The sequence below is a fragment of the Hyla sarda genome, unplaced genomic scaffold, assembly GCF_029499605.1.
Source record: "Hyla sarda isolate aHylSar1 unplaced genomic scaffold, aHylSar1.hap1 scaffold_388, whole genome shotgun sequence".
NCBI classification, from domain to species: domain Eukaryota; kingdom Metazoa; phylum Chordata; class Amphibia; order Anura; family Hylidae; genus Hyla; species Hyla sarda.
The window spans coordinates 160,906-173,858 of NW_026610407.1; the positions used below are offsets into that span (position 1 = coordinate 160,906).

The following is a 12,953-nucleotide window of genomic DNA, read 5'->3' on the forward strand; positions in this document are numbered from 1 at the left end:
CTCCTCTATGGCTTGGTTCTCTGACACAAACAGAGGGTAGACTCGGCCCTTTGGGGGTATAGCACCTGGTTGAGGCTCAATGGTACAATCATGGGGTCTGTGGGGAGGTAGTGCCCCCCGCCTACATCTTATCAAACACATTGCGGTTCTCCTGGTATACTTTAGGAAGAGAAGATCTTTGTCGTGTACAATTATACGACAGACCGAGGAGATACAAACCAAACAAACTGATCTATATATACAGGTAGAAGCAAACTGAGGGGACCAAGACAAACCTCAGCTGTGACCCAGTCCAAACGGGGATTATGTCTCTGGAAACAAAGAGAACCGAGCACAACAGGATAATGCAGAGAGATAATCACCTGGAACTAGAGGGTCTCCTGGTAAAGTGCCCCCAACACCACAGACAAGGGAACTGTCTCATGGATAAGGTGAGGGGGCTGTAAGGGTCTTCTATAAATCACTTTCATGGCCAGAGGACCCAAAGCTGGAGTGGGATAGAGTTTTTGGCTACAAACGCATCATCAAAATACCCATCAGCACTGGAGACCACGGGGACCTGCGTGACCACAGAGGAAATATACCATGATAGGATAATCCTAATCATAGCTTTGTCTTTGTGGAACTCTGGGGATGAAGAAAGCCCACCCAATATCTGTCCCTAGCAGGACCCCAAGTGTTTCCTCACCAGGTTTGGCATAATCCAAGCAAAGGGCCACAATACAGACACATCCCCTCCCCCCTACTATAATCCTTCTCCTCCACGGAAAGGGGGGTGGTCCTGAGCTGCATTGGTTTCACCCTTTCAGATGATCCAGGAGGCCACAATCTCATCTTGTATAATATCGGAGAGTCCAGGAGAGAACGTGTCCACCAGCGCTTCCTTATCCCAGCACACTTCTGCTGCTACAATACAGAACTCTATTGAATTCTTGGCCACAGTTCTCGTCCCCTGTTACATGGACATGAGCTGCTCTGCCGCAGAGGGAGAACGGACAGGGAGATGAAATGTCTCTGTAGTCGTAGATAATACGTTTATCAGTCTCCAAAGAGGATTCACCGGGGATAGAGCGTTATCAGTAAGGAGGGAGATCAGGAATCCTACCTTACTTCTATCATTAGGACAGGACTGCGGGACCATTTCCAGATAAATGCCCACTTGGTTCAGGGAGCCTCTACATTCATTAGGATCGCCCCCATAATGCTGGGGAAGCGGGGCAGATCCAGTAAACCCACAGGAGGCAATGGCTTCTATGGCAGCAGAAATAGTTGCCGGAGCAGGAGGGTAGGTGGCTGCCGGTTGAGGCACAGGAGGCTCTAGGGGAGACGTACGATTCTAAAGCGTCTGCATTACAAGTGCCAATTGCTCAATCCTCTGATCCTGCAGATCCATTATAGTGAAAATGTTTGGTGCTGGTGGATTGTCTGCATCATCCGGATTCATGGCCCTTGTGTAATGTCAGGAACCACAAAACCAGATGGAGATGATCAGAACAAATCACCTTTATTATATTCTCAACCGTCTCACATTCTCATCATTTATAGTTTATATTCTGACTGAATAAAGGAATATACAGCAGAAAAGACTGACAGGACACAGGGCTTAAAGGGGTACTCCAGTGGAACACAATTTTATTTAAATCACCTGGTCCCCAAAAGTTCAACAGGTTTGTAAATTACTTTTTATTTAAAAATCTTAATTCTTCCAGTACTTATCAGCTGCTGTATGCTCCAGAGGAAGATGTGTAGTTGTTTTCAGTCTGACCACAGTGCTCTCTGCTGCCACCTCTGTCCAGGTCAGGAACTGTCCAGGGTGTGAGAAAATCTTCATAGCGAACCTCTCCTGCTCTGGACAATTCCTGACACAGACAATTGTGGATAAGAGCTGATAAGTACTGGAAGGCTAAAGATTTTTAAATAGAAGTAATATACAATTCTGAATAACTTTCTAGCACCAGTTGATTAAAAAAAATTGTTTTCCATCGGAGTACCACTTAAAAAAATTCCATAAAAAATAATTACAGACGGTGACTGAGCAGAATCTGTGACTGATCTCTGCAATTAGTGGTTACTACTCACCTGGGTGGTTACCTGTAGGAATGTCCTCCATATACTGCTCATCACCGCTCACATCTGTCTCTTCTTCTTCCTTTATGTCTGTAGCATTAACATTGTTCAGATCTTTCCCTGTAGGAATGTCCTCCTTATACTGTTCATCACCGCTCACATCTGTCTCTGGAGCATTAATATTGTTCGGATCTTCACCCTGATTCATAAGATGTGGAAGAAATATAGTAAAAGTCATCAGACAGTAGGAGAAGTCACGTGGGATGTTATAGATGAGCAGGAGATGAGGAGTCATGGAGGGTGAGGGGACTGACCACAAGAGCTTCACAGCCCTTCTACAGATCATAGGGAATATCTCCATCTACCTGATCATCCTGTGGAAGAAGAGGACGGGGACACCTCTCTGGTGCTGTTCTCTTACTGGATCTGACTGTAGGGAACACATACAGAGACTGAATTCATTCTTTACATACAAATAATGAGAGGACGTGTGTATATAGTCATGTCTATTACCTGGTGATGTGAGGGGCTGCTGATCCTCCATCATGACCTGATCCTTGTACTGATCCTTGTGTCCTTCTACATACTCCCACTCCTCCATGGAGAAATAGACCGCCACGTCCTGACACCTTATAGGAACCTGACAGATAATGATACAGTCATCACCCCGACCCCTCCAGTGGTGTTACTGTATAATGTCCCAGCATTCCCAGCAGTGTCACCTCTCCAGTCATCACCAGACCCCTCCATTACTGTATAATGCCCCAGCAGTGTCACCTCTCCAGTCATCACCAGACCCCTCCATTACTGTATAATGTCCCAGCAGTGTCACCTCTCCAGTCATCACCAGACCCCTCCATTACTGTATAATGTCCCAGCAGTGTCACCTCTCCAGTCATCACCAGACCCCTCCATTACTGTATAATGTCCCAGCATTCCCAGCAGTGTCACCTCTCCAGTCATCACCAGACCCCTCCATTACTGTATAATGTCCCAGCAGTGTCACCTCTCCAGTCATCACCAGACCCCTCCATTACTATATAATGTCCCAGCATTCCCAGCAGTGTCACCTCTCCAGTCATCACCAGACCCCTTCATTACTGTATAATGTCCCAGCATTCCCAGCAGTGTCACCTCTCCAGTCATCACCAGACCCCTCCATTACTGTATAATGTCCCAGCATTCCCAGCAGTGTCACCTCTCCAGTCATCACCAGATCCCTCCATTACTGTATAATGTCCGAGCATTCCCAGCAGTGTCACCTCTCCAGTCATCACCAGACCCCTCCATTACTGTATAATGTCCCAGCATTCCCAGCAGTGTCACCTCTCCAGTCATCACCAGATCCCTCCATTACTGTATAATGTCCGAGCATTCCCAGCAGTGTCACCTCTCCAGTCATCACCAGACCCCTCCATTACTGTATAATGTCCCAGCATTCCCAGCAGTGTCACCTCTCCAGTCATCACCAGACCCCTCCATTACTGTATAATATCCCAGCAGTGTCACCTCTCCAGTCATCACCAGACCCCTCCATTACTGTATAATGTCCCAGCAGTGTCACCTCTCCAGTCATCACCAGACCCCTCCATTACTGTATAATGTCCCAGCAGGGTCACCTCTCCAGTCATCACCAGACCCCACCATTACTGTATAATGTCCCAGCAGTGTCACCTCTCCAGTCATCACCAGACCCCTCCATTACTGTATAATGTCCCAGCAGGGTCACCTCTCCAGTCATCACCAGACCCCTCCATTACTGTATAATGTCCCAGCAGGGTCACCTCTCCAGTCATCACCAGACCCCTCCATTACTGTATAATGTCCCAGCATTGTCACCCCTCCAGTCATCACCAGACCCCTCCATTACTGTATAATGTCCCAGCAGTGTCACCTCTCCAGTCATCACCAGACCCCTCCATTACTGTATAATGTCCCAGCAGTGTCACCTCTCCAGTCATCACCAGACCCCTCCATTACTGTATAATGTCCCAGCAGGGTCACCTCTCCAGTCATCACCAGACCCCTCCATTACTGTATAATGTCCCAGCAGTCACCTCTCCAGTCATCAACAGACCCCTCCATTACTGTATAATGTCCCAGCAGTGTCACCTCTCCAGTCATCACCAGACCCCTCCATTACTGTATAATGTCCCAGCAGTGTCACCTCTCCAGTCATCACCAGACCCCTCCATTACTGTATAATGTCCCAGCATTCCCAGCAGTGTCACCTCTCCAGTCATCACCAGACCCCTCCATTACTGTATAATGTCCCAGCAGTGTCACCTCTCCAGTCATCACCAGACCCCTCCATTACTGTATAATGTCCCAGCAGTGTCACCTCTCCAGTCATCAACAGACCCCTCCATTACTGTATAATGTCCCAGCATTCCCAGCAGTGTCACCTCTCCAGTCATCACCAGACCCCTCCATTACTGTATAATGTCCCAGCAGTGTCACCTCTCCTGTCATCACCAGACCCCTCCATTACTGTATAATGTCCCAGCAGGGTCACCTCTCCAGTCATCACCAGACCCCTCCATTACTGTATAATGTCCCAGCAGTGTCACCTCTCCAGTCATCACCAGACCCCTCCATTACAGTATAATGTCCCAGCAGTGTCACCTCTCCAGTCATCACCAGACCCCTCCATAACTGTATAATGTCCCAGCAGGGTCACCTCTCCAGTCATCACCAGACCCCTCCATTACTGTATAATGTCCCAGCAGGGTCACCTCTCCAGCCAGCAGCTCCATCATCTTGTTGATGAGTTCTAGGATCTTCTGTTCACCCATTTCCTCATGTATCAGGGAGTGAGGTGGGGGCCCCGGGATTGGGCTCAGGGTTCTTCCCCATCCTTCACACACAGGGGCCCAACAGCGCCCACTAGAGGACTTCTTCACTACTGTGTAATCCTGTGTATGGAGAGACACATTAATATCACTACATACATTCCCAGAATCCCTCACCTCTCCAGTCATATCCATCTGTTATTACATAGATAAGAATGAGGTCATGTGACATAACTCCCAGAATCCCTCACCTCTCCAGTCATATCCCTCTGTTATTACATAGATAAGAATGAGGTCATGTGACATAACTCCCAGAATCCCTCACCTCTCCAGTCATATCCATCTGTTATTACATAGATAAGAATGAGGTCATGTGACATCACTCCCAGAATCCCTCACCTCTCCAGTCATATCCATCTGTTATTACATAGATAAGAATGAGGTCATGTGACATCACTCCCAGAATCCCTCACCTCTCCAGTCATATCCATCTGTTATTACATAGATAAGAATGAGGTCATGTGACATCACTCCCAGAATCCCTCACCTCTCCAGTCATATCCATCTGTTATTACATAGATAAGAATGAGGTCACGTGACATCACTCCCAGAATCCCTCACCTCTCCAGTCATATCCATCTGTTATTACATAGATAAGAATGAGGTCACGTGACATCACTCCCAGAATCCCTCACCTCTCCAGTCATATCCATCTGTTATTACATAGATAAGAATGAGGTCATGTGACATCACTCCCAGAATCCCTCACCTCTCCAGTCATATCCATCTGTTATTACATAGATAAGAATGAGGTCACGTGACATCACTCCCAGAATCCCTCACCTCTCCAGTCATATCCATCTGTTATTATATAGATAAGAATGAGGTCATGTGACATCACTCCCAGAATCCCTCACCTCTCCAGTCATATCCATCTGTTATTACATAGATAAGAATAAGGTCATGTGACATCACTCCCAGAATCCCTCACCTCTCCAGTCATATCCATCTGTTATTACATAGATAAGAATGAGGTCATGTGACATCACTCCCAGAATCCCTCACCTCTCCAGTCATATCCATCTGTTATTACATAGATAACAATGAGGTCATGTGACATCACTCCCAGAATCCCTCACCTCTCCAGTCATATCCATCTGTTATTACATAGATAAGAATGAGGTCATGTGACATCACTCCCAGAATCCCTCACCTGTCCAGTCATATCCATCTGTTATTATATAGATAAGAATGAGGTCATGTGACATCACTCCCAGAATCCCTCACCTCTCCAGTCATATCCATCTGTTATTACATAGATAAGAATGAGGTCATGTGACATCACTCCCAGAATCCCTCACCTCTCCAGTCATATCCATCTGTTATTACATAGATAAGAATGAGGTCATGTGACATCACTCCCAGAATCCCTCACCTCTCCAGTCATATCGATCTGTTATTACATAGATAAGAATGAGGTCATGTGACATCACTCCCAGCATCCCTCACCTCTCCAGTCATATCCATCTGTTATTACATAGATAAGAATGAGGTCATGTGACATCACTCCCAGAATCCCTCACCTCTCCAGTCAGCCGGAAGAGTATCTGTAGGGTGAGGTTTATGATCCTGTCGGCCATCTTGTTCCTGTCTCCCTCCATGGTTGATGGGTCATCCAGGAGAATTCTCTTATATAGAAGATATCAGCAGAGGATCCTGGATTGGAGAAACCTGAAGGGAAGAAGAGGAGACGATGATAAACCGCACCAGATTCTATGGAGAAATAAAATCCATTTCCTGGAGATAATCTGGGGAAACATCTGAGGAGACATTATAGGAGTTTTCAGATTTCTCTATAAAACAAAATCCATTGTGCGAGGGCTGTAAAATAAGAGACTAGAGCGCACTCCCCTCTCCCGTCCAGTGGTGGCGCTCTGGTCCTCCAGGTCTTCTGAGGTCGCTCTCCCTGCTCTGCTGAAGACGTTGTGAATCCATTTCTCCTAATCTCTGAGGCTGCAGTGTATTCAGAACGTCTTCATCAGAGCAGGGAGAAGAATAGAGGGATTCAATATGACATTGTCCAATGAAGAATAGTGAAATGTGTCCACTAGGGGGCACAATATACATCACAATTACATCAGGATTTTATGTGAATTGTGATATGTCCCCCCGGAAGAACCTGCTATTACCTGCAGCAGAGGCCGAGCATCATATACCGTTACACACGCAGGGTCTGGGCCACCACCGGAGTCAGTGTTTCCCAAGCAGGGTGCCTCCAGCTGTTACAGCATTTGGCTGTCAGGGCATGCTGGGAGTTGTAGTTTCACAACAGCTGGAGGCACGCTGGTTTGGAAACACTGTCTATAGTAATAATAGGGGCGCAGGAGAAACTTTAAAAACCTGATGCTTACATAGTCCTGTATGGAAGAAGTGGCTGATACCCGGAGAAAAGAGACTGACCAGGTGACAGGATGGGCGGGTAAGTGACCTGATACCTTCACCATCCAGACATCCCCTGGGGGGCAGTATAGGCAGGAAATCAGGTAAACAACCGCTGGTCGGCACGGCGCTCCCTAGAGAAACAACCGCACAGCGCCATGTCTAAGCCACGCCCACCTACATCATTTTATTACAGAAATGGGATATAAACTTATTAGGGGAGGGGCTTCTATTACAAACCCTGAATAACGCTCTGCCATAGTGATCAGTGTTATCGGTGCTCGGCTTATACAGGCTGTGGAGGTGTCTGTATACTTAGAGCACCGATCTGAGCACAGAGCACGGTAAGGGGCCCTCCGGTAGGGTTGCCACCCTGCCGGTATTTTGCCGGCACAGCCGGTATTTTCATCTACATTCCGGGCTGTGCCGGTAAGTTTGGATGAAAAATACCGGCCATGCAATGGCCGGTATTTTTCATTCACTGACAGGGGCGGACGGAGCAGCATCCCCAGAAGAGCACTGCTTTCATGACCGGCCGTACAATGCCCAGGTCTGACACCACCAGCCTGTGACAGGGAGAGCTCCGTGCGATGACAGGAAGAGACTGTACAGTGCTGGGGAGGGGGCGTGACCTCCTGTCTCCTCTCTCCCCCTCCCCCGCCTTCTCTCTGCCGTGCAGTTTTACAACCCTCCATAGGCAGAGCAGGGAGGGGAGAGGAGAAGAGGCCATGTATCCTGTCTCCCTCTGAAGCGCAGGGCGGGTGAGTGTCTGTGTATATATGTGTCTGTGTATATGTGTCTGTGTATATGTGTGTCTGTATATATGTGTCTGTGTATGTGTCTCTGTATGTGTGTATATGTGTGTGTGGGGGGGGGGGGGGGGTAAACTGCCTAATCTGGGGGACAACTATGCTCCTAATCTGGGGGACAACTATGCTCCTAATCTGGGGGACAACTATGCTGCCTAATCTGGGGGACAACTATGCTGCCTAATCTGGGGGACAACTATGCTGCCTAATCTGGGGGACAACTATGCTGCCTAATCTGGGGGACAACTATGCTGCCTAATCTGGGGGACAACTATGCTGCCTAATCTGGGGGACAACTATGCTCCTAATCTGGGGGACAACTATGCTGCCTAATCTGGGGGAGAACTATGCTGCCTAATCTGGGGGACAACTATGCTGCCTAATCTGGGGGACAACTATGCTGCCTAATCTGGGGGACAACTATGCTGCCTAATCTGGGGGACAACTATGCTGCCTAATCTGGGGGACAACTATGCTCCTAATCTGGGGGACAACTATGCTCCTAATCTGGGGGACAACTATGCTGCCTAATCTGGGGGACAACTATGCTGCCTAATCTGGGGGACAACTATGCTCCTAATCTGGAGGACAACTATGCTCCTAATCTGGGGGACAACTATGCTCCTAATCTGGGGGACAACTATGCTGCCTAATCTGGGGGACAACTATGCTGCCTAATCTGGGGGACAACTATGCTGCCTAATCTGGGGGACAACTATGCTCCTAATCTGGGGGACAACTATGCTGCCTAATCTGGGGGACAACTATGCTGCCTAATCTGGGGGACAACTATGCTCCTAATCTGGGGGACAACTATGCTGCCTAATCTGGGGGACAACTATGCTCCTAATCTGGGGGACAACTATGCTCCTAATCTGGGGGACAACTATGCTCCTAATCTGGGGGACAACTATGCTCCTAATCTGGGGGACAACTATGCTGCCTAATCTGGGGGACAACTATGCTCCTAATCTGGAGGACAACGATGCTCCTAATCTGGGGGACAACTATGCTCCTAATCTGGGGGACAACTATGCTGCCTAATCTGGGGGACAACTATGCTGCCTAATCTGGGGGACAACTATGCTGCCTAATCTGGGGGACAACTATGCTCCTAATCTGGGGGACAACTATGCTGCCTAATCTGGGGGACAACTATGCTGCCTAATCTGGGGGACAACTATGCTCCTAATCTGGGGGACAACTATGCTCCTAATCTGGGGGACAACTATGCTGCCTAATCTGGGGGACAACTATGCTGCCTAATCTGGGGGACAACTATGCTGCCTAATCTGGGGGACAACTATGCTCCTAATCTGGGGGACAACTATGCTCCTAATCTGGGGGACAACTATGCTCCTAATCTGGGGGACAACTATGCTGCCTAATCTGGGGGACAACTATGCTCCTAATCTGGGGGACAACTATGCTGCCTGATCTGGGGGACAACTATGCTGCCTGATCTGGGGGACAACTATGCTGCCTAATCTGGGGAAAAACTACCCGGCCCTCCACAATATTTTTAGTTTCTCATGTGGCCCCATGGGATAAATAATTGCCCCCCCCCCCCCCCATTCCTCCTCAACCCCGGACATTCCTAACCTGGAGCCGCCCGGGGAATGGAGAAAGAGAAGACAAGAGACTGGTGAGACCTCTCTGCAAAATTGTGTATTTAATGCTGGGAGTTGTAGTTTTGCAATAGATGGAGGCACCCTGGTTGGGAAACACTGATTTAATGTTTTAATGTGTGAAACTATCTGCTGCGCTCTGTATCTAATCCTGTCATGTGTGATACTGTCTGCTGAGCCTGTATATCCAAATCTGTCATGTGGGATATGAGCCTGTGTATCTAATCCTGTCATGTGCGATACTGTCTGCTGAGCCTGTGTATCTAATCCTGTCATGTGTGATACTGTGAGCTGAGCCTGTGTATCTAATCCTGTCATGTGTGATACTGTCTGCTGAGCCTGTATATCCAAATCTGTCATGTGGGATACTATCTGCTGAGCCTGTGCATCTAATCCTGTCATGTGTGATACTGTCTGCTGAGCCTGTATATCCAAATCTGTCATGTGGGATATGAGCCTGTGTATCTAATCCTGTCATGTGTGATACTGCTTGATGAGCCTGTGTATCTAATCCTGTCATGTGCGATACTGTATGCTGAGCCTGTGTATCTAATCCTGTCATGTGTGATACTGTCTGCTGAGCCTGTGTATCTAATCCTGTCATGTGTGATACTGTCTGCTGAGCCTGTGCATCTAAATCTGTCATGTGTGATACTATCTGCTGAGCCTGTGCATCTAATCCTGTCATGTGTGATACTGTCTGATTAGCCTGTATATCTAATCCTGTCATGTGTGATACTGTCTGATTAGCCTGTTTATCTGACGTTGCGCAGGGGGACGTCACTCGTCATCAGAGAGAGCCAGCGTTGCTGTCGCGCACCACCACTACCGCCGCCGCTGGCATAAATAGGGTTTTGGTAGGTATTCTCTAAATGTAAATTTTTTTGTGCGATATAGGAAAATTCCCCCCGCATATATATTGTATCCCTCCAATCCCCTATGCCATTTCTTAAACCCCCCTCCCATCCCCCGTGCCATTTCTTAAACCCCCTCCCATCCCCCGTGCCATTTCTTAAACCCCTGATCCCTCAGCCCCTGTGCAATCTGGCCCCTCCCCTTTTGTAGCTCCACCCCCACATAGCCACACCCATGACCGGTATTTTTCTGAGGGAAAGGTGGCAACCCTACCCTCCGGCCATCATCTCAGCTGATCTAGACTCCGCCCCCAACAACTGTATTTTACTATTAGATCCTGCAATCGACTTTGATTATGGAATCTAAAGGGTTAATGGCGATGAGTGTCATTAGTGGTGAGTCCTGGCTGCTTATAGCTCCTGAGCTCACCTCAAAGTCCCATATGGGGCACAGAATGTAAATATACATCGTGTCCTTAAGGGTTAATAATAAACATCCCCAATAATCCTGATCTGATGGTGACCGCACACACATACCTGTATCTGTAGAGGAGCCGTGTGCTTACAGGACCTGTGATGATGTCACCGTCATGTGATCAGTCACATGGAGGAGGAGGAGTCACATGATCAGGGGCTGCTGCTCTGAGAGATCTCCACACACAACAGTAGTGACTGCCCCACCAGGACCTGCTCTGTATCTGTTACATGCTGGAGGTGTAGGACCTGTGATGATGTTACAATCATGTGACCAGTACATTTGGGGGCAAAGTTTAGCAGTATAGATGAGACTGTGGCTGAAGGACCTGTGGGGAGGATCATGTGACAGGAGTGGGCGGAGGTCAGCAGTGCAGGATAGACGGGATGGTGAGTTAAGGACCTGTGAGAATGGTCATGTGAAAGCAGAATCCCGATTGATCACATGACTGTGACATCATCGCAGGTCCTGTAAGTACACGGCTCCTGTACAGCTCTGCAGGTGGAGGTATGTGTGTGGTCACATGTTGCTGTTAGATGTTTTTTTTGTACTATTAACCCCTTCAGAACCCAGCAGTTTTGCGTTTTAACCCCTTAAGGACACAGTGATTTCTCTTTTTAATGTTTTCCTCCTCTCCTTCTAATAGCCATAATGATTGTGATTTCCTCTTTACAAACCCATATGAGGCTTCTTGTTCTTGTTGTTGTTTTCACCACCGGTTTGTACTTTGTAATGACATCACTCATTTTACTGCAAAATCTACAACAAGGGTCAAAAAATTTTATTTGTGGGGTGAAATCTGGGGTCTTCTGTTTGGACGCAGTGCACATTACGGTAATAATTCTCTTTATTCTGTAGGTCCAAACGATTACAATGATAAATGATTTATATAGATTTTATTTTAATACTTTTAAAATATAAAAAAATTCGAACTTTTTGTACAATAATGAGTCTGTATCAGATTGTCCTACCTTGTCCCCTATAACTCTCTTATTATTCCGTATACGGGGATGTATGAAAGTCATTTTTTGCGCTGTGATCTGTAATTTCAACTAATTTTGATGAGACTCTTTGATCGCTTTTTAAGACTTTTTTTCTGGACCATGAAGTTGTATTTTTTTACGTTTACGCCATTGACCGTGCGGTTACACATATGTTTAGGTCTATTCCTGTTTACATAATTTTATTTAAAAAAATTGGTAAATGGGGAAGATTCAATCGTTTATTAGGGGAGGGGCTTATTCACATTAAGTTAATGTTCTTTTTACCTTATTCCCAGTTTTTTAGTCCCTGTAGTAGACTATTACATGGAATCTATAGATTACATACACTGATCAATGCTGAGATGCTGAGGCTGCCTGCAGGATTGGAGCGTCGTTCAGACAGCATGGAGCGAGGTTAGGGACCTCCACCCGTTCTCTCAGCTGACCGGGACCCCGCTATTTCACTGTGGGTGTCCTTATCAGCTCCACTGAGCTACCGGAAATAGATTTTTGGCATTGGTGATGTCCGGCATTAGCTATGAGTCCCAGATGCTGATAGCAGGTAGGACCTAGGGGCTATGAATCGTGCTGAACTCCTGACTGTGCGTCATAGACTGGCAGCGGCCTCCCTCCCCTCCAAATCTTATCACTTTAATGACAGGAGTCCCTGCTCTGAAAGGGGTTTCCTGCACAAGAGCAGAAGATATGCCAGATTTGATGCATCTCCTGCTTTGGAGCTGGGCCCATGGCTATACATTATATACCTCCTGCCCAGTCAGCCATGAAGGAGTTAAATGGTGGTGATGCATTGACACTTACCTTTTTTGGGGCCACACACTATACAGATAGCTGCTTATTGTCCCTTCTACTTGCTGGGATAAGAACAACCAGTCTAGCTAGGGTTAA

The 12,953-nt window shown here is 47.3% G+C and overlaps 2 protein-coding genes across 2 annotated transcripts in view; both read right to left on the bottom strand.

The window, feature by feature from the left end:
- Positions 1–12,953, bottom strand: part of LOC130332800 (oocyte zinc finger protein XlCOF7.1-like) — a 55,347-nt gene that overhangs the window by 4,621 nt on the left and 37,773 nt on the right. The window lies entirely within an intron of this gene.
- On the bottom strand, positions 1,780–11,295 carry LOC130332795 (gastrula zinc finger protein XlCGF53.1-like). Its single transcript, XM_056553823.1, has 7 exons — positions 11,127–11,295; positions 6,443–6,590; positions 4,803–4,982; positions 2,581–2,707; positions 2,433–2,497; positions 2,080–2,266; positions 1,780–1,859 (listed from the first exon to the last, which is right to left on the bottom strand). The coding sequence occupies exons 2-7, from the start codon at positions 6,518–6,520 to the stop codon at positions 1,828–1,830; spliced, it is 669 nt and encodes a 222-aa protein (XP_056409798.1). The 5' UTR covers positions 6,521–6,590; positions 11,127–11,295; the 3' UTR covers positions 1,780–1,827.

What these genes read in the sequence shown, in the direction of transcription:
- LOC130332795 (XM_056553823.1), bottom strand. Translation starts at nt 6,520, where the DNA reads ATGGAGGGAGACAGGAACAAGATGGCCGACAGGATCATAAACCTCACC. An exon ending in TCTTCCGGCTGACTGGAGAG is followed by an intron (nt 4,983 to 6,442) that starts GTGAGGGATTCT and finishes CTCCATACACAG; the next exon opens with GATTACACAGTAGTGAAGAA. An exon ending in TGGAGCTGCTGGCTGGAGAG is followed by an intron (nt 2,708 to 4,802) that starts GTGACCCTGCTG and finishes ATTATCTGTCAG; the next exon opens with GTTCCTATAAGGTGTCAGGA.